The sequence below is a fragment of the Dendropsophus ebraccatus genome, chromosome 3 (assembly GCF_027789765.1).
Source record: "Dendropsophus ebraccatus isolate aDenEbr1 chromosome 3, aDenEbr1.pat, whole genome shotgun sequence".
NCBI classification, from domain to species: Eukaryota; Metazoa; Chordata; class Amphibia; order Anura; family Hylidae; genus Dendropsophus; species Dendropsophus ebraccatus.
The window spans coordinates 177,008,869-177,036,107 of record NC_091456.1 but is presented as its reverse complement, the minus strand read 5'-3'; the positions used below and the strand labels follow the sequence as shown (position 1 = coordinate 177,036,107).

Genomic DNA, 27,239 nt, shown 5'->3' with positions numbered 1-27,239 from the left:
TCTGACATCCTTTTTGCTGCTGTGCCCCCTCTACAAGATCAGCACCCTCCTCTCCTGACATCCTCGGTACAGCTGGGACCTCTCCTATAAGATCAGCACCCTCTTCTCCTAACATCCTCTGTGCTGCTATGACCCTGTGACCCCCCCTATAAGATCAGCACCCTCCTCTCCTGATATCCTCTGTGCTGCTGTGACCTCCCCTATAAGATCAACACCCTCCTCTGCTGACATCCTCTGTGCTGCTGTGACCTCCCCTATAAGATCAGCATCCTCCTCTCCTGACATCCTCTGTGCTGCTGTGACCTTCCCTATAAGATCAGCACCCTCCTCTCCCGGCAGGTCATGCAGCCACTGTCTATGGTGTAGTAACTTTCAGCCGCTCTCCTCGTTCTCCTCCTCCCAGAGTGGCTGCACACCCTGCACAATGTATACAGGGCCAAGCACACTGACAGCTCCCTGCAACCGCAATGTTATCCGGCACCACACTGGTTAACCCCTTGCTGACTGCTGGTGCCCTGTAACTTCTGTGTGGAGCAATTCAGGGGCAGTGGAGGCAGTGTCTCCCCCCTGGTTTCCTCTCGAGTCATGTATGCCTCCTGTGTGCGCGCTCCGTCTCTCTATCTCTCTTGTGTGCGTGCTCCGTCTCTCTGTGCCTCCTGTGTGCGCGCTCAGTCTCTCTGTGCCTCCTGAGTGTGCGCTCCGTCTCTCTATGCCTCCTCTGTGTGCGTGCTCAGTCTCTCTATGCCTCCTGTGTGTGCGCTCCGTCTCTCTATGCCTCCTCTGTGTGCGCTCCGTCTCTCTATGCCTCCTCTGTGTGCGCTCCGTCTCTCTGTGCCTCCTGTGTGCGCGCTCCGTCTCTGTGTGCCTCCTGTGTGTGCGCTCCGTCTCTCTGTGCCTCCTCTGTGTGCGTTCCGTCTCTCTGTGCCTCCTCTGTGTGCGCTCCGTCTCTCTGTGCCTCCAGTATGTGTGTTCTGTCTCTCTATGCCTCCTGTGTGTGCGCTCCGTCTCGCTGTACCTCCTGTGTGTGCGCTCCGTCTCTCTATGCCTTCTGTGTGTGCTCCGTCTCGCTGTACCTCCTGTGTGTGCGCTCCGTCTCTCTGTGCCTCCTGTGTGTGCGCTCCGTCTCTCTATGCCTCCTGTGTGTGCTCCGTCTCTCTATGCCTCCTGTGTGCGCTCCGTCTCTCTATGCCTCCTGTGTGCGCTCCGTCTCTCTATGCCTCCTGTGTGCGCTCCGTCTCTCTATGCCTCCTGTGTGTGCGCTCCATCTCTCTATACCTCCTGTGTGTGCGCTCCGTCTCTCTATGCCTCCTGTGTGCGCTCCGTCTCTCTCCTGCTGCCACTGATAACTGGGCCCGCACTGCTCCCCGGCTCTCCACTCATCCTAGTCCTCATGTTCTCCAGGGTGTGTGTGCGCTCAGCTTCTCAGGATCCCTCTCTCCAGATCGAAAAATTCCGACCTGCCGACTCTGGGAGCGGACAGTGCCGGGTGGAGGAGGTGACACCAGGGGGCGACAGAGAGAATATGGCCGGCGCTCAGATAGCCGCCTGTCGTGTTCTCTGCGCTATACTTTATGTTAAGCTGCTCTATTACGCAGATTAACAAAGTATCTATACCAGGAAATCCTGGTAACGAACCGTTTTTTCCCCTGAAATATCGATAGTAGTATCGATATTTCGGTGCATCGTGCATCCCTGGTCCCTCCAAAAGAGGGACACTTAGGAGGTATGGCTTCATGTAATAATCATGCAATAAAATATATAGAATTTAACGGACAATTAAGTCTGAGAATCTTCTTTGATAACAGGTGAAGATGGGATGTTGGCTATTACAGCTGTCTGTGCATTACAGTCTTTTTATATGGAGGCTGAAAGAGCCAAAGGGGCAATAATACAAGGCCTGGCATTACTGTATGGTGTGTGATCCTGCTCTATAGACATGTCACTAATGCGTGTAGGACATGATGTGACACACAGCAACTCAGATGGAGTTTCCTACTTCAGGACCTAAATCCACATCATGTCTTGGGATCGGTAGCGTCTCAGCAGTCAGACCCCCCCCCCCCCCCCCCCCCTCCAGCTGTTGCATGACTACAAATCCCATCATGCCTGGCTTTGGCTCTTTAGGCATGATGGGAATTGTAATCACCGGCATACATAGACCACTTAGGACTGACTAATACTTAACTTTTAATTATGCATTAAAAAATACAAGACAGGTCCACATAGATAACCAAAAAACATCCACTAATGTGCTCTATATACAGTGAAGTAACCTAAAGGACAAATATGCACATCAGGGAGAAAATCCCTAGTCCCCAAAGGGACGATAATAGATAATTTGAGACTGTAGGCCAGGTATCAAAGTATATATACTAAGAGTACGGGAAAGAAAAGGAAAAGAGTGGTAGTGCACCCTACTCTTAGCCCTAATAACTTCTTGCCCTGCCTTTTGGGGAACCCACCTCCTTAATAGGGTGGCCCCAACCACGATGACAGTCCCTTCCTTATTGCACGTGCCCAGAAGGAAACAAGGAACACAGAAGACAGAAAAGAGTGAAAAAAACAGTGTAAACCCAATAACACCTATAAAAACAAACAGCAAAGGATATAGTTGTATGTGCACAGCACCCAGATCATAGGCTGTGCTCGTTTCTATACAGCACATGCGTTCATACGCTGTGCTCGTTCCGACGCGTTTCAACCGTCCCAATTATGGACGGATTCATCAGGGAACACAAGTAGCACTCCACAGGATGTGCTTAAACAAATTCCTGCTGTGAGGGATGTTCTCTCATCACAAAAAATACATATGGACCTTTTGGGATGGAAATGTGTAATGATAAAGATAATTAGCTGGTACTCGATATGGTGACAAAAAACAGGAAAATAACCCCATAACAGTGGATAAATTTGTACTTAGCTACACAGATGGAATCAAGCACCGCAGCCTGCGAAGGTCCATGTTCACCCCACGATGAGAGGGTGACTCTGGGAGCGGACAGTGCCGGGTGGAGGAGGTGACACCAGGGGGCGACAGAGAGAATATGGCCGGCGCTCAGATAGCCGCCTGTCGTGTTCTCTGCGCTATACTTTATGTTAAGCTGCTCTATTACGCAGATTAACAAAGTATCTATACCAGGAAATCCTGGTAACAAACCGTTTTTTCCCCTGAAATATCGATAGTAGTATCGATATTTCGGTGCATCGTGCATCCCTGGTCCCTCCAAAAGAGGGACACTTAGGAGGTATGGCTTCATGTAATAATCATGCAATAAAATATATAGAATTTAACGGACAATTAAGTCTGAGAATCTTCTTTGATAACAGGTGAAGATGGGATGTTGGCTATTACAGCTGTCTGTGCATTACAGTCTTTTTATATGGAGGCTGAAAGAGCCAAAGGGGCAATAATACAAGGCCTGGCATTACTGTATGGTGTGTGATCCTGCTCTATAGACATGTCACTAATGCGTGTAGGACATGATGTGACACACAGCAACTCAGATGGAGTTTCCTACTTCAGGACCTAAATCCACATCATGTCTTGGGATCGGTAGCGTCTCAGCAGTCAGACCCCCCCCCCCCCTCCAGCTGTTGCATGACTACAAATCCCATCATGCCTGGCTTTGGCTCTTTAGGCATGATGGGAATTGTAGTTGTGCAACAGCTGGAGGGCTGAAGGTTCCCCATCTCCACCTTAGGGGACCAATCTCACAAGGAGGTAGGACAACCGCTTTAAAGGGATAGTTTACCCCCCCCCCCACACACACACACACACACACACACACACAAACAAAAAAAAAAGAAAAAATCTTTTGCTATCCACTGGTCCCAGCAAGTGCCAGAGATTTGTAATTTACTTCTACTAAAAAAATCTCCAGTCTTCCAGTACTTATCAGCTGCTGTATGTCCTGCAGGAAGTGGTGTTTTCTTTCCAGTTTGGAGAGCAGGAAAGGTTTCCTATAGAGACTTGCTGCTGATCTAGACAGTTCCTGACATGGACAGAGGTGGCAGTAGAGAGCACTGTGTCAGACTGGGAAAAAAAAACACCACTTCCTGTAGGGCATACAGCAGCTGATAAGTAGTGGAAGACTGGAGATTTTTTTATAAAAGTAAATTTAGAAGGCTGTTTGGATATTGTGGGTAGTTTTGCAACCTCTGCGGAGCTCTAGGTTGGGATCACTTACGTATCCATGTTATGGTTATATTCCCACACAGGACAGTATTTTGCAACCAAAACCAGGAGTGAATTGAAAACACAGAAAGGCTCTGTTCACACACTGCTGAAATTGAGTGGACGGCCACCAATTAATGACAAAAAAAGTTGTGTTTTTTTTTTAAAAAAAAACGTCCGTTATCTGCCATTAAATGGCGGCCATTCACTCAATTTCAGCAGTGTGTGAACAGATCCTTTCTGTGTTTTCAATTCACTCCTGGTTTTCGTTGCAAAACACTGTCCAGAAATACTGAGCAAAAATACAGGTGTATCCTCAACATCAAGAGTCAAAAGCGGATGGGTAGGAGTCAGACCACTAGGACCACCACCAATTCCAAGAACACAAGTCTCCTGATCACGAATTAAGTGCAGCCAGCTTATGTGGTCAGTAGAGATGGGCACCGCTGGAGTGTGCTCGGGTCCCATCATTCGGCATCTGATTACCAGAGGCTGAAGAAGTTGGATGTAGCCCTAGGGAGTCCTGGAAAACATATATACAACCTATGGTCTAGGGCTGCATCCAATTACTTCTGCCACCTGTAATCAAATGCCCAGTGACGTAGCTATAGGGGTTGCAGCGGTCGCCATGGAGACCAGGCTGCTCTCTCTCCCTACTCAGTTGTATCAGCAACTGAACAGACTGCTGGCAGGAGCCCCATGCTCCCTCTCCTGCCTCCGGGACTCCTGCTCTGTGTAATACACATCTGACATTGTATAGTGGGTGACATGGCTAATAGACCGCAGTGCAATGTCCTCCAACCTGAAACAACTTCCATCATGACAACCTGACAACATGTCTGGGCATGCTCATGACATCACTACGACAAGCAGTGACATCACGTAAGTGACACAGTTGGTGATGTCATCCCAGGGCCCTATAAAAGAAGGTGCAGAGCCCCAGACTCTCTGTTCTTAGGGACTCACTAGCGATTACACTGTTTGTACTACCTTGCTTTCTGCCTGTGTATACTGACAGTTATTTCTAGTGCTTCTGATTTTCGTCAATCCATGGAGAGAGAGGAGAGGATTGAGAGGGAGCTTGCCATTTTTGGCAACCTCCTTTGCTATTTGGTTCCAATCCTGGTGGGCTGTCTTACCACCAGACAACCACTCAGCATGATTGAACCCTTCATCAACCCGCTGAGCTGGGGCAATTCCATCAGCGACCCGCTCAGCTGGGACAATATCACGTCGGGCCTGCAGTGGCCAAACAGTACCATTACAGACCAGACCAGCAGGAAGATCACCCCCAACCTGCAGAGGCCCAATCACAACACCAGAAACCTGCAGCGTCCAAACACCACCATTGGAGACCTGGCCGACTGTGACCTCATGCCCATCACCAGTCATGTCCAGAGCGCAGCAACCGCCTTCACTGACCTGCTTAGCTGGCTGACTGCTGTTAGTGATGTGCTCAGCTGGACATCCACTACCAGTCGCCTGCTAAGCTGGACTTTCAGTAATAGCGCCCTGCTGACCTGGATCACAGCTGCTGTAGAGCGAGTGAGTGTGATCACCACCACCTGTGATTACATGAGCTGGATCTGCAGCACCAGAGACCTGATCGCCTGGACCACCACCCTCACCCGCAGCAGCTTCCTGGAGATCTGGACGACCACAGCCACCTGGATCACCACCACTACCACCGGTGAGCTGATAAGGTGGATGTCTGCCATCACCACCAGCGATCTACAAGCCATCCTGAGCAGCATAAGTGAGAAGCTGGTGTGGATTGCCACAACCCTCCAGCTTCTCACTTGGGTGACCAGCCGCTGCAACAGGTGTGCTTGGCTGCTAACTGCGAGTGAGGCATTATCCTGGACTAATACCACCAGCAGGATGCTGATCGGCTTCCTTCGGAGCATCAGAATAATCCTGCGATGCTTCAACAGCACCGAGGAGCTAAGGAAATGCCTGGCCATCATCTCCAAGGAAGTGCTCAGCGGCTTCCCCGCCACCACCACCACAGCACGCTCCGAGGGACATCCCTACCGCCGACAGCGAATAATTTAAAATGATGGGACAACATCACCAGGGGCCTGCAGTGGCTGAACAGTTACATCAGAGAGCAGCCCAACCTGCAGAGGCCCAATTCCACAACCACCAACCTGCAGTATAGCAAATCCAGCACCATCAAAATGCAGAGTCCAAACAACACCATTGGAGACCTGCCCAACTGGAATATGACCACCTGTGACCTCATTTCCATCAACAGCCATCTCTAAAGTGCAGCAACCGCCTTCACTGACCTGCTTAGCTGGATATCCACCACCAGCTGCCTGCTGAGCTGAACTTTCACTAATAGTGACCTGCTGACCTGGATCACAGCTGCTGTAGAGCGAGTAAGTGTGATCACCACCGCCTGTGATTTCATCACCTGGATCTGCAGCACAAGAGATCTGATCATCTGGACCACCACCCTCACCAGCTTCCTGGAGATCTGGATGACCACAGCCACCTGGATCACCACGACTACTGCCGGTGAGCGGATCACGTGGATTTCCACCATCAGCACCAGCGATCTGCAAGCAATCACAGCGAGTGCGACATTGTCCTGGACTATCACCACCAGCAGGATGCTGATCGGCTTTCTACAGAGCATCAGACTGATCCTGCGATGCTTCACCAGTACCGAGGAGCTGAGGAAATGCCTGGCCATCATCTCCAAGCAAGTGCTCAGCGGCTTCCCCGCCGCCACCACCACAGCACGCTCCGAGGGACATCCCTACAGCCGACAGCAAACGATTTAAAAACTTAAATAAATGTGTTTTTTTTTTTTGGAAAAAAATTTGTTCTTCTTGTTATAAGAAAATAGACATAGGGGCAATTTATTATAGACCAGAATTTTGTATGTCACTATACATTGTAGTAAGGCGTCCAAGGGTATAAGTGTGTAATAATGATAATGTGGGGCTATAAACACCATACACCACCTCTCTTACACTGTACTGTCAGCTCTGCCCCCACCAAAGATGGCCGCTCAGCCGTACTCACTGTTATTGTGTGAGGTGAGGAGGAAAGGGGAACTACAACCATGGTGGACGGCACACAGGAGCGCCCCCTGCTGGTCACTCTCCTTCTCCAGCTCTTCTCTCTGCCACTGGCTGTAGGAGTATACGCTGCCCAGACAAATCACCCAGTGGGGTCTCAGTAGATTTATCACACAGCGTCCTTGTTTCCAGATAGTAACCAATCACAGCTCAGCTTTCACATATTATTTGCCCTGGTAAAGTAAATGGGGAGCTGTGATTGGTTGCTATGGGCTACTAAGGGAAATGTATTGTGCTGCTGTAGCAAGAGACCCATAGCAACCAATCAAAGCTCAGCTTTCATTTCTCACCTTGCTCTGGGAACATGAAAGCTGAGCTGTGATTGGTTGCTATGGGCTTACCATTAGAAAGCTTAAAGAGAACCACACATTACAGCATCACATTACAGCGCCCCCCATGCAGTGCAGGATACAGGCACAGAAAGCAGCTTCCCTGTGCTGCATCCTCAGCTCACAGCCGGCCCGCAGAGGAAGGGATTCATTGCTTTAACCCTTCCTGTTGTACTGGGGGCGGGCTCAGTGCTCCAATAGCTCCTCCCACCACTGGGCCTGTGCCCAGTACAACAGATCTGCTTATTAGTTTATGCAGTAAAAAGATCTGGAATCGGCGCAGTGCGGCTGATCCATAGGTGCAGGGGCGTAGCTAATGTCTCTTGGGCCCTGGTGCAAGAGGTTAACTTGGGCCCCCCTCTTACCACATACTGACTAATAACACCACATACTGACTAACACCACCGCTGCTACTGATTAACACTACCACATACTGACTAACACCACCGCTGCTACTGAATAAAATCCTCTGTACATAGACCAATATCACTTCATACAGTCATACAGAGGTGGACGCACTTTACACAGGCTCTATACACCATATACATCACATTGTAGTTATATCAGGTGACTCACAGGGGACGTCTTCTCTGATCGGAGTTCTTCCCTTTTCATCTTCTCCATCTGCCCTGGGCCATTATGAGAACTTCTCCGAGCCACGAATCCACAGAATCTGCCAGACAGACATATTAGGCTCCTCACACTGACACCATCCTCAACTCTATACACACTGCACTGTCCCCTTTACACCCTCATTTAGTGGGTAGCCCTGACACTATGTGATCACCCTTATAGTACATATCCCCCTATTGTATACACCCCCTGTGTAGTCCACCTTATAGATGGCCCCCCAATGTTTCCCCCTTACAGATAGCCCCCTGTGTTGTCCCTATTATAGATGCCCCCCATGTTATCCCCCATATAGATTGCCCCCATGTTATCAACCATATAGATGGCCCCCATTTTATCCCCCTTACAGATGCCCCCCATGTTGTCCCCTCCTCCTGCTCCTCCATCATCATACTACAACCACCTCCACCATAATATTACTACCCCTTCATCCTCCTGCCCTTTCATCATCATACCACTACACCCCCCATCATCCTCTTGTTCCATCATCATACCACTACACCCCTCATTATCCTCTTGTTCCTTCATCATCATACCACTACACCCCTCGTCATCCTCTTGTTCCTTCATCATACCACTACATCCCCCATCATCCTCTTGTTCCATCATCATCATACCACTACATCCCCCATCATCCTCTTGTTCCATCATCATCATACCACTACACCCCTCATCATCCTCTTGTTCCTTCATCATCATACCACTACATCCCCCATCATCCTCTTGTTCCATCATCATACCACTACATCCCCCATCATCCTCTTATTCCATCATCATACCACTACACCCCTCATCATCCTCTTTTTCCCTCATCATCATACCACTACATCCCCCATCATCCTCTTGTTCCATCATCATACCACTACATCCCCCATCAACCTCTTGTTCCATCATCATCATACCACTACACCCCTCATCATCCTCTTGTTTCTTCATCATCATACCACTACATCCCCCATCATCCTCTTGTTCCATCATCATACCACTACATCCCCCATCATCCTCTTGTTCCATCATCATCATACCACTACACCCCCATCATCCTCTTGTTCCATCATCATCATACCACTACACCCCCCATCATCCCCTTAAAAACAAAAAAATCTATACTCACCTGCATGATTTCTGTAGCCCTCAGGTCACGCGCTGGCGGGCTTCCCCCAGCGGGGGGCGGGGCTTAGCGCAGCGGGGGCGGAGCTTCGCGGGACCTGTTTTTTTTTCCCAACGCGATGCTCCCTGCGCTGGAAGTACTTCCCCCCCCCGGCGCACACAGAGCTTCCTGGGAGCCGCAAGACAGCCGGGGGCCCCTGCCTCTTGTGATCGCAAGCAAAATATTGCTTGCGGTCACAAGAGGGAGTGGGAGGGCAGCAGAGCAGTGGCAAGGGGGGTCTCGCGGGCCGCTGCAACCGTGGTCGCTACGCCACTGCATAGGTGTGCAGCACTTATACTTTCTCTTTCAGCTCACAGGCGGCCCAAAGAGAAAGGGATAAAGCAATGACTTCTCCCGGCGGCTGTGAGATGAGGATGCAGGCACAGGGGAGCTGCTTTTTGTACCCTGTGCCTGTATTCTGCACTGCATCCCTCCCAGCAAGGAAGGGGGCACTTAATCCCCCCTACGCTGCTGTTATAGGTGCACTGTAAGATCAGTCTAACGGTTAATTGGGGATGCAAAGTATCCTAGCTTAACCCCCTGGGGGCTAGATTTTTCAGTATGTCACCTAAAAGGTTAAGCGGGATACATCCTTGCTTAACCCCTTGGGTACCGGACTTCAAGCAGCTTTCTGGAAAGATGCTGCATACATGGAGCAGAACACCTGTCAAAATGATGGGTGTTCTGCTCCTGCCTTTTTTTTGTGTCTCTCCTTTTTGTTTTTCAGATATTGGTATCTAGTCCATGACCAGCGTTTTTTTTGTTTGTTTGTTTTTTATAAAATGGTCAACAAGGGGTGTGGGGGTGTTGTTGTTTTTTTTTTTTTTTTTAATAAAAGACTTTATTGTGTTGTGTTCTATTTTATTTTTCTAAACCCCTTAGTGACCCCCCCCCCCCCCCCTGAAACTGCCCAAAGTGGAGGATTCTCCGCTCCGGGCAGTTTAACCTGTTAAATGCCGCTGTCATGCTTTGACAGCGGCATTTAACGGGTCCCGGACGGCGCTGCTGGTATACTCACGTGATCGGAGGTCCTGTGGTGAAGTCCGGCCACCGACGGTCTCTATGGTGATCCCGGGGTCCTAATGAAGGCCCCCGGGCTCACCATGGCCAAGCAGGTATGGCCAAGCAGATGCCTGTCAGCAAGTAGCTGACACATATAATACACTGCATTACAGCAGTAGTGCAGTGTATTGTATCAGTGATCAATGATCACTGATTAGTAGTACAATAGTGTACAGTAATGTTCACTAGTGTACAAGTGGGAAAAAAAGTGCACCAAACACAACCCCCCCCCCCAATAATAAAAATGCATTACATTCCCCATACACAATAAAACGTGAAATTAAACTGATCAAAAACACAAAGCCTATACATATTTGGTATTGCCACGTCCGTAATGACCCAATCTATAAAACTATATCAGTAATTATACCGCGTGACAAATGCTGTAAAAAAAAAAAAAAAAAAAACACACACAAAAAAAAACCAGTACCAGAATAGCTGTATTTTATCAATGCACTTTAGAAAATTTGTCATAAAAGAGATCAAGAAGTCATATACATATAACACTTGGTATCAAAAGAAACTACAGATCTTCCCGCAAAAAATAAGCCCAAAACCAGCTCTGTCGCGCAAAAGATAAGAACACTATGGATCTTGCAATGTGGTGACAGTTTTTGTGGGGTTTTGCTAGGAAGATAGTTTCTATTGCGCCAAAGTGGTAATAGTTTAAAAAAAAAAAAAACTACACAAATGTGGTATCGCCGTAACCGTAGTGACCCAGAGAATACATGTATTATGTTATTAGTGACCGTCGATACAGATTTTTACGGCGATCACTAATGGGCTGTATTCTGCTGCTCTTTATGGCGATGGCACAGAATAGTGCAGCGGTGACGGTAAGGCCCGCAGCCCCCTCCTCTCAGCTATCAGAGGTAGCTGAGGGGTTGGGGCAGAGTGTGGGCTCAGTCCCGGCCAGTCCCCTCACCGGCGATTGCCGTTATTACCAGTAAAACGGTCGGCCACCGGTAACGGACATTGCTTTCATCTCTTCTCACCGTGAATCCACATGTCCTCCCCCTGTCCCCAGAATTAACCCTAGTGACCTGGTCACTGACCCTCCCTTTGGACGGCCATCTGATCCACAATGGCTGCCGCAATCACTGTGAACAGACTCTGTTCACAGTGATGGATTCCTAAAAATGATCAAAGCTCCATTCTCTCCACCACCTGAGGTGGCAGAGAGCATGGGGCAATGATCGGGGACCACCCGGTGTAGTGCCCAGTACAAGCGATTAGTGGTATATACTATATACCGCTGATCACTTGTTCCAAATGGTGCCAGCACTTTTTTACCCGTCACCAAAGTAAAGTGCCCCGGATTACCTGTAACCACCCCAGTTTACCCGTCACCACTCCAGATTGCCCATCACCACCCCAGATTACCTGTAACCACGCCAGTTTACCAGTCACCACCCCAGACAGCCGGTAACCATCACAGATTGCCGTAACCACCCCAGATTGCCACAGACTGCCTGTAACTACGACAAATTGCCTGTAACCACCCCAGATTGCCCGTCGCAACCCCTGATAGCCAGTGAACACCACCAGATTGCCCATCACCACCCCAGATAGCCAGTAAACGCGCCCAGATTGCCACAACCACCCCATATAGCCTGTAAACACCCCCAGATTGCCCATAACCACCCGATTGCCCGTAACCACCCCAGATTGACCGTGACCACCCCAGATTGGCACAGACTGCTCGTTACCACTCCAGACTGCCCATAACCACACCAGATTGCCTGTCGCCACCTCAGATAGCCAGTAAACACCCACATATTGCCTGTAACTAAAATGACACTCCTTCCCTTCTGAGCCCGGCTGTGTGCCCATACAGTGGTTTATGCCCACATATGGGGTACCATTGTGCTCAGGAGAACCTCCGATACAAATGTTGGGGTGCTTTTTCTCCCCTGTTCCTAGTGAAATAGAATTTTTCCAATAACATGTTTGTTTAGTTTGAAATTTCTCTATTTTTTTCATTTTTACGGTCTAGTTTTGAATACTTTCCTCCAATACCTGTGGGGTCAAAATGCTCATCACACCCCAAGATGAATTCTTTGAGGGGTGTACTTTCCTAAATGGGGTGACTTTTTTTGGGGGGGGGTTCTATTCTGCAGACATTACAGGGGCTCTGCAAACGCACCTGGCGCTCAGAAACTTCTTCAGCAAAATCTGAGCTGGAAATGCTAATAGGCACTCCTTCCCTTCTGAGCCTGTCTGTGTGCCCACACAGTGGTTTATGCCCACATATGGGGTACCGTTGTACTCAGGAGAACCTGCATTACAAAATTTGGGGTGCATGTTTATTATGAAAATAAGATACTTTAATCTTAATAAATATATTATTGGAAAATTTCTATTTTACATTTTTTTCTGGCCTAATTGTGAATACTTTCCTCAAGCCCCTGTAGGGTCAAAATGCTCATTATACCCCTAGATTAAATGTCTAGTTTCCAAAATGGGGTCACTTATGGGGGTTTCCAGTATACAAGCCTCCTAAATCAACTTAAAAAAAGAACTGGTCCCTAAAAAATATCAGTTTTGGAAATTTAATGGAAATGTGATAATTTGCTGATACATTTCTAAGCCCCGTAACACCCTAAAAAAGGGAAATATGTTTATGAAATGAAGCCAGAATAAAGAGGACATATTGATAATGTGACTAATCCGAACTAATTTTTGTCATGTGACTTTCTTGTTTTAGAAGCAACGAATTTCAACGTTCGTAAAGTGCAAATTTTTCATGATATTTTGATGTTTTTCATAAAAAACACACAAGATAGTGACCAAATTTTGCCACTAACATAAAGTACCATATGTTATGAAAAAACAATCTCAGAATCGCTAGCATACGTTAAAGCATCACTGAGCTATAAGCGCATAAAGTGAGACAGGTCAGATTTTGAAAAATGAGCCTGGTCATTACGGTTCAAATAGTCTTGGTCCCTAAGGGGTTAAACTGTACAACCACTTTAACATCTGTCCGCTGGCATTTTTGAAAAAAAAAAAAAAAAAAAACCTCCATTAACGCTTCTATTGGCTTTTTTCCAAGATTTTAAGGCAGTGTGAAGCCAGCCGAAGGCTCCTAAATTTTGCAGCACTGTCTGTTCTAAATATTAGATCTGCATGTTAGACTGCTATAATTCTCCTTGTTAAAGATCACAGTAAGTAGTGTAGCATGCAGTAATACAGATAGCTACTCCGCAATAGACTCCACCATGTGGCTGTGTTTACACATTGCAGTACTGTAACAGCACTGCAATTAAACTATATAGCAGTAAATCAAATGTTTACAGTGGCATACAGCAGGGAGTGCTATTCATTACAGTGGCATACAGCAGGGAGTGCTATTCATTACAGTGGCATACAGCAGGGAGTGCTATTCATTACAGTGGCATACAGCAGGGAGTGCTATTCATTACAGTGGCATACAGCAGGGAGTGCTATTCATTACAGTGGCATACAGCAGGGAGTGCTATTCATTACAGTGGCATACAGCAGGGAGTGCTATTCATTACAGTGGCATACAGCAGGGAGTGCTATTCATTACAGTGGCAAAATTAAAGCCAATTTCCACTAATTTAAAGGTATTATCCAGGCTTAGGAAAACATGGCCGCTTTCTTCCAGAAACAGCCCTGTCCTCAGTTTGGGGGTGGGGTTTTGCAGCTCAGTTCAATTCAAGTTAATGGAAATGAACTGCAATACCACACACAACCTGAGGACATGGGTGGTGCTCTTTTGCAATGTAAGCTGTGTTTTTAATTTGGCTGACCCCTTGTAATGGAACTCCATGGCACAGCGGACTATGCTACGGCCATACAGGGACACTACGTCTTGCAGCAATATTTACTCCTACAACCTTTTACATTCCACCATGAAGCAAGCACATTAGACTACTACTACTCCCCTTCTGTGCCTGCTGGGGGATGATATGCTGGCCAGTAGTCTTGCTGTCCTCACAGCCACAGCGTCAAGCAGGTTATGTATGCTCCGGGCCGGGGCTGCAGGCAGCATGATGCAGGGGGTTAAAGGGGCTGGGTTACATATCCACAGCGGAATGAAAATTCAGCTGCGGGTATAGGCCCCCCAAACTCACAGCGTGAAATCCACTGCGGATCTGGTACGTGTGAAGTTACCATTATACATTATACACAGCAACCAATCACAGCTTAGCTTTAATTTCTCGGCTTGTTCTGGTAAGATGAAAGCCGAGCTGTGATTGGTTGCAATGGGCAACAGAGAATAGGACTATAAGAGGCAGTGTAATATATCTGCCCCTCAGTAAATTAAATGGAACCAATTAACATGACTGTGCTGAGATGGTTCCCAGCAGTATAGTATAGATCTACTGTGCAGCTCACTGCGTATACCAGCCGCGGCTGTAGCAGAGAGTGGCCAGTTAGTGGCCTTTCTGCCTGTCAATCATCGCGCCATCAGGCAGAGAGCCGTGACTAGTCATAGGCAGCTCCCGCCCAGATGACTAGTTGCTTCCTGTCACCTAGGGAAAGGCAACCTCCAGCTATTGTAAAACTACAATTCCCATCATGCCCGGACAGTGGATGCAAGCTTTAGTTGTCCAAACACAATGGGAATTGTAGTTTTGCAACAGCTGCAGGTTCCCTTCCTCAGTATAACTCCAAAACATGGCACACATATCATATATACACAAACACATAACAACCAACAATTATTTAGTCCATGCCAAATAATCAAGTCTAGTTTACCTTTAAATTGTATTTTATTCTATTGTTCTTCAGGAAGGCACTGGATGAGTAGAGAAGCCCTTAGTTACTGTGCATCTGTATTTCTTTACATTCCTGATATTACAAGACCCATCTATATACACCTATAACAAGGTTCTCATCTTAGCTCTGCAGCTGATGCAAAAACTACAACCAGCATGCCCTGGAAGCTAGAGGAAGCTGATTTACAACAAATGAGCGCCACCTGGTGGAGATCTGAAAACTACAACATCTACATTTGACTACATTTAAAAAAAAAATAAAAATCAGGACATGATGTATAAGACAGATGGCAGGAAGCTGACTCTAAATGTTTCTATAGTATATTGGGTCTAATAGGGGTTGGACGGCCTTCTATCTTTCCTTGAACCTGTGGAGAGTATGAAGAGAAGAAGCTGCTTAAAGCTGTAGGAAGCCGCAATGTATGTCGCGTGTATGTCTTAGTGATGAATAGACCCCCCCTGGACCTGTACTTCTCTATTGTCTCTGCCATAATAGAGAAGAATGTAAAAATGTTTGCAATGGCCAAAGTTTCAGCTGTCCAGGCTTGATGGGAGTTGTAGTTTTGCAACAGCTGGATGGCGGTGAGTCTGACACCTGTGCTGTAAATCAATGGGTTTTGAATTTCCCTTTAGAGACAGCGACACCTAGAGTTACAAAATGAGAATACACACAAGGTGATAATCCTAGTGAATTACAGCTCTGCATATATGTTCTGTATTACTAAGTGCAGGGTGACAGTCTCTGGTATTTTGTATTTATGAATAGGAGAAGGGAGCTGACGGTCTTGTCCTATAGGATCCTAGGACCAGGTACATCAGGGTTGTGTTACTGTATGACAGTTCACAGATTGGTAAGAACATTCACATTGTTCATGGCGGTCAGCGATGCAGATAGAAGTTACGCAACATTCTCTAGGACGACGGCAATACCCTGACCTCCACCAATACAGGCCGAGCCCACGGCGTATTTACCACCACGACGCCTAAGGGGGGAAACAAAAAAAACACAGATTAATAATATATATAGAAATATATTTTTTTTTCCTTATTAGTGGGTGTCATCAGATAAAATATACCTGAGCTCATGAGTCAGATGAGCCAGGATCCGGGATCCAGAGGCGGCCAGGGGGTGTCCCAGGGCGATGGCTCCACCATTGACATTGGTCTTCTCTCGGTCCAGGCCTAAGACTTTCTCCACCGATAAGTACTGGGCAGCAAAAGCCTCGTTCACCTGTTAACGGAAAGTTTCCTGAATTGTAACACTGCCGGATCCACTCCAATTTGCAAGTCCATAAAGGCATTATTGGAGTGGACTGATAGTACATGGGGTATAAGCAGCCACTCACAAGGGTAAAACACATGTCAATTTTGATGCCAAATCTGTGTAATTTCCACATCAAAATCAATGTCATAAAACCAGCCCCCATTACTTTAAATTACAAACTTTTTTCTAGACTGGATTTTCCCAATGTGAGCACTCTCTTAGGGTATGTGCACACGAAGGAAATCACGCAGGGAACTTCCCGCGGATTCTGCCGCTCGTCCCTGCGCGCTTTTGCTTCACTGTCCGCCCATCCAAAAGACTCCATTCTATGGTCAGGCAGATTCCACCGTCCGCCCAAAGAATGTACCTGTTCATTCTTCGGGTGGACAGCTGCATCCAACTTCTCCAGCCACCAGTAATCGAATACCAAATGATTGGAGTCGAGTATGCTCTATGGATGATGTCACTCACAAATGATGATCAATAAGCTGGTTTTTCACTATTCCGTGGATAGGAGGTAACCTTTAACCTTGGTATAATCCCTTGAAACATTAGGTCACAGACTGGTAGACATGAATCTGTTCTTACCTCCACCAAATCCATGTCCTTCACGGTCAGGCCCGCCTTCTTCAGAGCTTCAGTAATGGCCGGGACAGGACCTAGATAAATGACATCATAGATAAAGATATGATATATACAGGATAAGAAGTTAGTGTAGAGGTGGGATAGTGGAACATATCGGCCACTTGTACCATGGCTTATATATATATAATATATATATATATATATATATATATATATATATACATACACACACACATATATACACACACACACACACACACACACATATAGATATGGGATGATAAATAGACAGAATATGGTATATACAGTGAACAGTCTCCTTCATACAAACACACTACTCCATTACATTCATAGGGCTTTATGTGAAATCAGAACATTGCAGCAACCCTCTATAGGCTGAAACATCCCATTGTGTGGCTCATTGGCTGACTGGTTGGATTCATTCCAGTCACCTACATACTGAGAAATACAACAATATGACACTTGTCTGAAATGGAAGAAATGGTCTGTACTCCACAGCTGAAATCCCACTGCAAGAGCTGGAATCAGAAATATCTTCATAACTTTATGTTTAGATGTGAGTGAACCATGAGCAGGCTTTGGTTCGTCCAAACCAGAGTGCTCGGCATTCAATTAACAGTGGCTGAGGAAGTTGGATGCAGCATAGGCCATAGGCTGTATCAATGTTTTCCAGGACTCCCTAGGGATGCATCCAACTTCTGCAGCCACCAGTAATCACATGCCTACTCATGTTTAACCACAGTTGACAGCAACCCTGGCACCTAAGCCAAGCAAATGGACCGGCCTGCAGAGCCAATCACTGGCCAAGACGGGAACTACTGTAATTGGCTGTAAGGACAGCTCCTGAACCAGGGGGAAGTGGTAAGCAGTGGGGGACCAGAAGGAGTTTCCGGGGACTGGGGTACGCAAGTATCACTAAAGGTCGCATTACACAGCACAAGGTGGAAACAAGCACTGACTTGTCTGGTTAGCACTTGCTTCCTCCTTGTTCCCTGCCTGTGTTATTACATGCACGAACAGAAGGGGGTGCTGTGGGAGGGGCAGCTTGGACGATCTAAGGCAGCCCATTCAAGAGAGCGGTGCTCCCGCCACTCCTATTACACGGAGCGAAGAGCATCTGTCGTGATTGTGATTTTTCAACATGTTGAAAGACCACGATCAGCTGACATAGTTAATGTTAAAAGACCATGACATGTACAATTACACCAAACGATTATTAGCCATGTAAGGCCGATAATAGTTTGGTGTAATAGAGACGGACTAAAACTCATACATTAGGAATCAGGCTTTAATCAATATTTTCTTACCAATGCCCATGATCTTGGGGTCACATCCGGATGAATGGTAGGCTACAATCCTGGCCAGAGGAGTGAGCTTGTGTTTGGTGATGGCTTCCTCGCTGGCTAAAATAAGGGCTCCGGCTCCATCACAGATCCCCTGCAAGAAATAAGGACTTTCATTACCAATGCCATCTACTTATTCTTACAGGGAGCAAAAATCTGAAACAGACCCGTACTGCAAGAGAAGATATGTCACCTGCCATTCCAGTGTCCCCTATAGAAAATAGCAAAGGAAGCAACTATATGTGACCTCCACAGTACAAGAACTGGGAGACCTGTTGACAATAGAACCTTATACGTAGTAATAACATTGTCCTCCTCACCGACGCATTTCCTGCAGTCACTACTCCATCTTTCTTGAACACTGGGGGCAGTTTTGCCATCTGTTCCAGGGTGGTCTGGGGTCTCGGGTGTTCATCCTGATCCATTTTAATTGGTCCCTTCTTTGACTTTAATTCAATAGGAGCCATCTCAGCATTAAAGTATCCCGCGTCCTGAGCTGCAACCATAAATTACACATTTAAATTTTTTTCCTCTGAATTTATTCAGTTTCTCGTATAAAGAAATAACAACCAATACCTATGAAGGTGCAAACAGTAAAACAGATGTTGTTGCAGCATGTGGTACATAAGGCAGATTACTAACAGGGTGCCAAAGCCCACACATTATTTGTATTGTAATAATTTCTCCTTATTTTCTCCATTGTCTAATCCAAATTATGTATACAGCAGTTTACAACTCAATTGTAAATTGTTAAGCAATGAGCTCCCCCTAGTGGTAGCAAAAAGTCCAGCATCCTGTGAACCATAAAGTGTTGGATTATAAAGTGTGTCAGACTATTGGAATCTGGGAAGTCAGAATATAAAGGGTTAATACGGAGCCCTCTGACTTGGAAAAATATAATTCACTAATCCTGTATATAAAAGATTATAAAATTCAATAACCATACACAATATCTCCTACAGACCAGCTATGGTCCTTAGAAGTGTTCGCATCATTTTACAGGAGACCTGCAGTAGATTAAGTGCATCTACAGTAAGGGTCCTTTTACATGTAGACGGGCACCATTCAGCAAGATCAGGCACTGCATAAATAATCAAGCAGCTGCACCGCACAAACAATCACTGCATTGTTTGTGCAACCATTTAAAAAAGGGAACTGACAGCATGGATACACATATATATGTGCTGCCAGTTTCCAGATGCCTAGTACACAAGCAGTGTATACCATCAGCTGTGCTTGTGATCCAGCATCACCACCTCCTCTTCTCCATTTATACGTTTGGCCAGAAAACATCACAGAATTCCACAGCTTCACGTACCACCTGTAAGCCGATGACTCAAATATACCTCTCTGGTCCGGATGTCACCTCTCTGCTATCTAGGATTCCAGAGTGTCTATTGACTATATCTTGGCAAGATAGTATAAGATACAGTGGTTGGCACTACCAAACAGTTCACAAGAGACCCATGGAAAAAATGCAGGAAATGAAATGCGCTATATTTACGGTGGTGCTCACTCCAAACCGAAAAACAGGCAGATGCAAATTCAAAAATCATAGAAAATATTGGAAGGGAGGGCACTCCCCATTAAAAACATTTTCTTTATTTCATCATTTTAAAATCGTCCGTACGACCAGGAACGAGGACGCCAGCTCCAGCGTGATTGTGAGGGGCGTGACAGCTGTTTCACACATGATTCGTGCTTCTACAGAGCATGCTCTCATTATTTCCCGCTTGGACTATTGTAATCTCCTCCTCTCTGGCCTTCCATCTAACTCCCTTGCTCCCCTCCAGTCTATCCTAAACTCTGATGCCCGACTAATCCACCTCTCCCCTCACTCGGCCCCTCCCCTCTGCCAATTCATTCACTGGCTCCCCATTGCCCAACGTATTTATTTTAAACTGTTGACCATGAGGTACAAGACCATCCACAACCTGTCCCCTCCGTACATCTGAACAATAATCTGAACGATAATCGTCCGGTGGAATAGGGCCCTAAGTGTCCCCTGTCTCACATGCATAGAAGCTGCAGTGACTTGGCAGCAATGTACTGACCCATAATTATTAAATCTTTAGTAAAACTTAACCCCTTGATGACCGGGCCAATTTTAGTTTTTAAAAAAAGTCACAAAACGTGGTGAATGCCTACATCTGGTCAGTACCAGGTTAATTTGTTGAAGCAATTTTTTTTGAATATTCTGTGATCGCACCTTTTAGACTCAATAGTAAATATTCTTAAAACTGCTCTATTCCCATCCTTAGGGTACAAACACACAGGACGTATTCGCAGCGAGTTTCTCGCTGCGTATACGCAGTGAAACTCGCTGCGAATCCCGTCCCTGTATAGTCAATGGCACCCCGCAGCCCGCCCCATTAACCCGCCAGCCGCTGGAGATTATACATTACCAGGTCCCTGCTCCTGCTTGCTTCGGCAGCTTCCGGCACGTCCTGCCCGGCCAATCAGTGTGCTGCCCCGCCGCAGCACACCGATTGGCTGAGCGGGCCGTGAAGACACCGGGAACCCCGAAGCAAGCAGGAGCGGGGACCCGGTAATGTATAATCTCCAGCGGCTAGCGGGTTAATGGGGCGGGCTGCGGGCTGCCATTGACTATACAGGGACGGGATTAGCAGAGAGTTTCACTGCGTATACGCAGCGAGAAACTCGCTGCGAATACGTCCTGTGTGTTTGTACCCTTATAAAGCTTTTATCCTCTGGTCTATGAAGCTGTGTGAGGGGCCATTTTTTGCGCCATGATCTGTTCTTTCTATCTTGCTTGCGTATATACAACTTTTTGATCACTTTTTATTATAATTTTCCGGATGTCATGTGACCAAAAATCTATTTTGTGCTCTGGCACTCTTTTCTGCTGTTTACCGTGAGGAATCAGGAATGTAATAATTTAATAGTTTGGGCGATTCTGATAGCAAATATGTTTATTTGTTTTTATTTATAAAATAGGAAAAGGGCTGGGGCATATAAACTTCTTATTTTTTTTCTTACACAGTAATTTGAAGTCCCTTTGGGGGAATTCTATGACAACTGTACTGATCTTTCATTAGAGATTAATGCAGTATATATATATATATATATCTATCTATCTATCTATCTATCTTGCATCGATCTATGAGATAAGTGCTCGATTACTATAGGGAGCTGGAGCCCAGAGGAATAGAGCACTAAACTGGGATCAGCGGTATTGCTGTGCTGAGGCCTGGCCTTGGCAGGAGCAATTGCATACCGGGAGAAAAGGGGGTGTCGATCAGTCCACTAGATCACCAGGGATCGGCTCTTAATAGCATTTAAATTCAGCTGTCAGTTTTGACAGCTGCATGCATTTAAATGGCTAATTAGCCGCACTTTGGGTATGTCATCGGTCCTTAAGGAGTTAAACATTACAGAAACAAAAACTCACCGGCTTTCCATCTCTGTTGAGTGTGGAAGGAATATTTGTCGCAGTCTTCTCTGCTGATGCTATACTTCTCTGCCAGGTTCTCAGCCGTGATGGCCATGGGAGTCTTAATATGAGCATCTGTGAGCCCGGCCCAAAGTGTGTCTTCCATCTGAGGAGAAGAAATATCAAATCACTTACTTACCTAGACACCAGGTGATTATACAGTAATACCTCGGTTCCAGAATACTTTGGTATTCAAACAACGTTTCCCCCTAAAGTTTTGTTTGGTATTCAAACAAAATCAGGGTAGATAAAAATCAGCTGCCAGTTTTTGCAGTGTTAAAACACCAAGGTTACAATGGGTGGGCAGAAAGTTGAGAGGGGCTCCCCGCTGGGCATTTCTGGTGACCTGCAGTGATGTCCTCTCTCTCCAGACAGCCAACACACTTAGCTGCATAAGAGACTCAGCGGCCACCTGGAGAAGGACGTTACCGTGCAGAAGCTCCGGGTTACCATTTGCCACGGCATCGAATGCCGAACCTAGCGCCAAGTCAAATCTCTGTACCGCGCTGCAGACTATGTCAGTGCTATTTAACAAACAAGAATACATAAATCTTTACCTTAATGTCTGCTCCCAACTTGGTACCAAAGCGAATGTTGCGCACGGCATATGGTGACTGGCTCATGCTCTCTGCTCCTCCACACAACACGATCTCGGACTCCCTCAGGGCGATTTCCTGGGCAACAGAAAGATGTGATGTACAGTTTATCAGACATGGCAGCGACACGTGAGGGTGGAATACTGCTGAGGACATAAGCACAGCTTCTTCAGGAACATTTGTACATACATGTTGCTATGCCGTGTGCAGCTGCAGCTCGGCCTGTTTAGCTTGGTTCCTGTGTAGAAGCACTAGCCCATCGGCTGGTCACTTTCTTACCTGACACCCATTGACAACGGATTGGAAACCAGATCCGCAGAGCCTGTTGACAGTCAGCGCTGGGACGGGTATAGGTATTCCTGAGCGGAGGGCGACATGTCGCGTCAGGTATATGGCGTCGGTCGCAGTCTGCATAGTCAAACAAAAAGAAACCGGGGAAGATTTATCAAACATGGTGTACAATGAAACTGGCTCAGTTGCCCCTAGCAACCAATCAGATTCCACCTTTCATTTTCCAAAGAGTCTGTGAGGGATGAAAGATGGAATCTGATTGGTTGCTAGGGGCAACTGAGCCAGTTTCACTTTACAACATGTTTGATAAATCTATACTGATCAAACATGGCACAAAATAAGCATAAAACCCTAACAACACAGAATTAGAGGGAAGAGAAAGAATAGATCCTGTTATATTAAGCACTCGTCGTCATATGAAATACCTGCGCCACATTGCCGAACACAACACTGTCCACGGCATCGGGGGCGACGTTCCCAGCAGCCAGAGCGGCTTTTACGGCTATTTCACCCATGTCTGTGGCAGTGTGGTCCTTCAGCGCTCCGCCATAGGTGCCAAAGGGAGTTCTTTTGGCCGCGACAACAAATACACCTGCAAAAGAGCAGAAATAGGTTTTCTAATGTTCCAGTTTAGCAAGCCTTATTATGGAGGGGGGCTCACAGCAGTACAGTGTATTTCAGAAAAAGAGTCCTCTACTCTAGTGCCATGGGTTTCTGTATGTGATTAGGTTATATAGAGGGACAAGGCTTTAAAAGGGGAAGTTCATAAAGAAAAAAAAAAAAAGAAAAAAGAAAAGAGATTCTGGTGCCAGAGATTTGCAATTTACTACTATTAACACCTTCCAGTACTTATCAGTTGCTGTATAGGAAGTGGTATTCTTCCCAGTCTGACACAAGGTTCTCTGCTGCCACCTCTGTCCATGTCAGGAACTGTCCAGAGCAGGAGAGGTTGTCTATGGGGATTTGCTACTGCTCTGGACAGTTTCTGACATGGACAGAGGTGGCAGCAGAGAGCACTGTCAGACTAGAAAGAGTATACCACTTGCAGGACATGCAGCAGCTGATAAGTACTGGAAAAGGAGTTTTATTTTTTTATAGAAGTAAATTTCAAATCTCTGTCACCCATTGATTTGAAAGATCACAGACTAGCAGTCATATGGTCACCAGCAGCACAGAGTATAACTGTGTGTTATGTCTGATGCAGGGGCTGAGAGGGGTCTGTCTTGGTGGTTTTGGTGAGTTATTCTCTGTTCCCGCAGGTTTTTCACTAGATATAGTACAGTATACACGTCTTATCCTGGGGGTTTAGGCTGGAGCATTAGCAGCTATGTTACCTTTGGAACAGTAATGGATAATAATGATCTCTGCCCTTTGTACATATAACCAGGTATATACAATCAGCCCGGCCTCTATATCAGGAAAGAACATATGGTTCCTGTACAGCAGCCCTCCGCATGTTATAGCTCCCTGATGTTATAACTTATCCATGCGAATCTGAGATTGTTTGTTTGTTTTCGTGACATATTGTACTTTATGTTAGTGGTAAAGTGTGGCCAATTTCCTTGTGAAAGGAAATTAGGGAATCAGATTGCCTGAAGACAGGCACATTACATTCTCTATCATGGATATGAGCCTGATCAGCCACCATAGCTGGGACCTCAGGTTGTCATAGAAGCAGTGATCGCACAGCCTCGATGGTAAAGTGAGGGAGAATTCTATCTCTGTTCTGCCCTATAGATGCTGTAATCGTATCAATCGCAGCATCTATAGGGTAAACTGCTGCAACCTGAGTTCTGCTCAGCTCCCGGCAATTGTGGTTGGTGCCCAGCTATTACTGACAGCCATCATCTGCAGCATATAGAACGGGCTTCTGCACCCGTTTCATCCAAGGACGTAACTGTACATTCCAGGGTGGGAACGCATTACAATAATGGATGTACAGTTACACCCTTGGTCGGGAACAGGTAAAGGGGTTCTCCAAAACTGTGCAACTTCTGTTCTCAATTTGGGTGTGGGGTTTTACAGCTTCGGCTACTGAAGTGAATGGTGCAGAGTTGTAATACCACACAGAGCCTGAGGACAGGGGAGGTGCTGTTGTTTATTTTAAGAAAGCCTGGATAACCCCGTTAATTCATGCTGTATGCCTTTAAAGTGGAATTCAGAAAGAAAGCAGAAAGCATTTCAAAACATGGCACTGGCATTCACAGAGTGGGCACCCTAGAGCAGTGATGGCGAACCTACGGCATGCGTCTCTGCTGGCACATGTGAAAGGGTAACCCCAACAGCTGTGCAACTCAGTCCTGGGAATTAGGGACACCTGTCCTGGATTCCTGGGTAAGCGCACCATTCAATTGGTGTGAGAGTGAGGATCCTAAAAAGTTTTTCTGGCAGATTCTGTGGCGATGAATAATGCCTGGGAGAAGTCCTCACGATGGCCCAGGCAGATGGAGAAGAAAGGCAAGTGTAAGCGACTCCGATCAGAGAAGACGTCTCCTGTGAGGGACTGGATGTAACTGCACTGCAATCACTTGTATGGTGCGCATAGCCTGTGTAGAGCTGGGAACTACATTTATATGGTCATTGGGGGAGATTTATCAAACATGGTGTAAAGTGAAACTGGCTCAGTTGCCAATAGTAACCAATCAGATCCCCACTTTCATTTTCCAAAGAGCCTGTGAGGAATGAAAACTGGATTCTGATTGGTTGCTAGGGGCAGCTGAGCCAGTTTCACTTTACACCATGTTTGATAAATCTCCCCCATTGTCTTTGTACAATGGATTTTATTCGATAGCAGTGGTGGTATTAGTATGAGGTGATAATCTGGTACTGTTGGCATTATTCATTTTAGTATACTGACAGATCTTTGAAGCCCAAACCCAGAACAGACTATAAACAGGGATCAGGTCATAAAGGAAAGACTGGGATCTATCCTCTTTTCAAATCCATTCCTGGCTTTGGCTTCCAAAATCTGTCAGATAAATCTGTGTAAACGCACCCTTTGTCTAGGTGAGCGCTCATGTATCCTGACTGGGGAGCAGCTGCATACATGCACAGTCAGTCTGGGTGAGCGCTCATGTATCCTGACTGGGGAGCAGCTGCATACATGCACAGTCAGTCTGGGTGAGCGCTCATGTATCCTGACTGGGGAGCAGCTGCATACATGCACAGTCAGTCTGGGTGAGCGCTCATGTATCCTGACAGGGGAGCAGCTGACAGTGAAGAACTCACCCTGCAGGTTTGCGGTTATTGCTGCCAGTCTAATAGCCCTGACAATATGCTGGGAGTTGTAGTTCTGAAAGAGCTGGGGAGCCATAGGTTGGAGAACACTGCTGTATGATATGTGAGAAGACATAATAAGGAGACTGCCCCTTTAAGAGCTCCCAGTGGTGTCCTCTGCACTGAGGGAAGAGGAAGCACAAGAGAGAGAGAAACCGCACAGGGTCCTGATATGAGAGCAGTGCACTTACCTCTGAGCAGGGCCATGGTAGCAGCGTGTTCACACTAAGGTCAGGAGGAGCGCGGCCTGGTCTCCTTCACAGCCTTATTATCATAGGGAACGCCTACACACAAGCCCCGCCTTCTCTACGCTTTTGTCCCAGCGCAAACCACGCCCCTCTCATCATACAGCGTGTCAAACCCCGCCTGAATTAAAAACAAACCACGCCCCCTCAATAGCAACTTTGCCCATATATTAGCGTAAAGCCACGCCCAGTCGTTTAGAAACCACGCCCCACTTCGCGGTCTCCTCCCGGTTACCTTTCCCCTAGTTCCGCTCGGTGTCTGTCATGTGCTGTGTGTGACGCTGCCCGCACAGGGTGACATGGCGGCGGCTGACAGACTGGGCTCTGTACTGCGCTGCTGGTTTGCAAACCTATCTCCCTATCTGTGCAGTGTTGCCTGCTGGGAGTTGTAGTTTTATAACTGGACACAGAGCGGGAAGTTTATCAAAATTGCTGCAAAACTAGTGAAGTCGTTGCCCATAGCAACCTAACATTTCCTGCTGCCATGGTTATTCTTTCTCCTCTCCTAAGAAAACCTGTATTACCAGCAGTCAGCAGTTTAATGCTGCTTTATTGACCTTTTAGGAGTTTTTGGGTTTTTTTTTGCTCAAATTTTAAGTGTTTGAAAGTGTTTTCTCTTTTTATTTTTTTGTGGGTACCATGCGCTTACATTTACGCCCTTTTTACAATGACGGCCATAAAATAAACCATTGACCTTTGTTTATTGTATGTTCTTTTAAAATTCTTTTAAAAATTTTATTTAATATACAAAGGTAACTTTTTTTTAACAAAAGGTCATTTTCTAAAGACACATTCCCTTTAAGCACACTGGGGCTCATTTGCCGTGTCTTAGCTGGTATGTGTGCAGTGTATATAGGCCCGGTATGAACATACCCCAAATCTATAGATCCACAACATATATTTAGGCTATGTTCACACACAGTATTATCGATATCGATAAATCATGCCGGCCGGGGAAGCATTCCTGGCCGGCGCTTGC

The 27,239-nt window shown here is 46.5% G+C and overlaps 2 protein-coding genes across 3 annotated transcripts in view; both read right to left on the bottom strand.

Annotated features, from left to right (window-relative positions):
- Positions 1–7,497, bottom strand: part of LOC138787501 (3-ketoacyl-CoA thiolase, mitochondrial-like) — a 37,319-nt gene extending 29,822 nt beyond the window's left edge. Inside the window, exon 1 of one of the 2 annotated variants that reach the window (XM_069964826.1) lies at positions 7,211–7,497. The gene's annotated coding sequence lies outside the window, so the exon portion shown is untranslated. The remainder of the gene's footprint in view (positions 1–7,210) is intronic. The other variant, XM_069964825.1, reaches the window with a different exon arrangement.
- A 7,663-nt stretch (positions 7,498–15,160) lies between these two features.
- Positions 15,161–26,312, bottom strand: ACAA2 (acetyl-CoA acyltransferase 2). Its single transcript, XM_069963200.1, has 10 exons — positions 26,207–26,312; positions 23,165–23,331; positions 22,728–22,856; positions 22,410–22,526; positions 21,811–21,958; positions 18,719–18,894; positions 18,363–18,492; positions 17,038–17,108; positions 16,262–16,416; positions 15,161–16,168 (listed from the first exon to the last, which is right to left on the bottom strand). The coding sequence occupies exons 1-10, from the start codon at positions 26,220–26,222 to the stop codon at positions 16,084–16,086; spliced, it is 1,194 nt and encodes a 397-aa protein (XP_069819301.1). The 5' UTR covers positions 26,223–26,312; the 3' UTR covers positions 15,161–16,083.
- Positions 26,313–27,239: the final 927 nt, after the last annotated feature.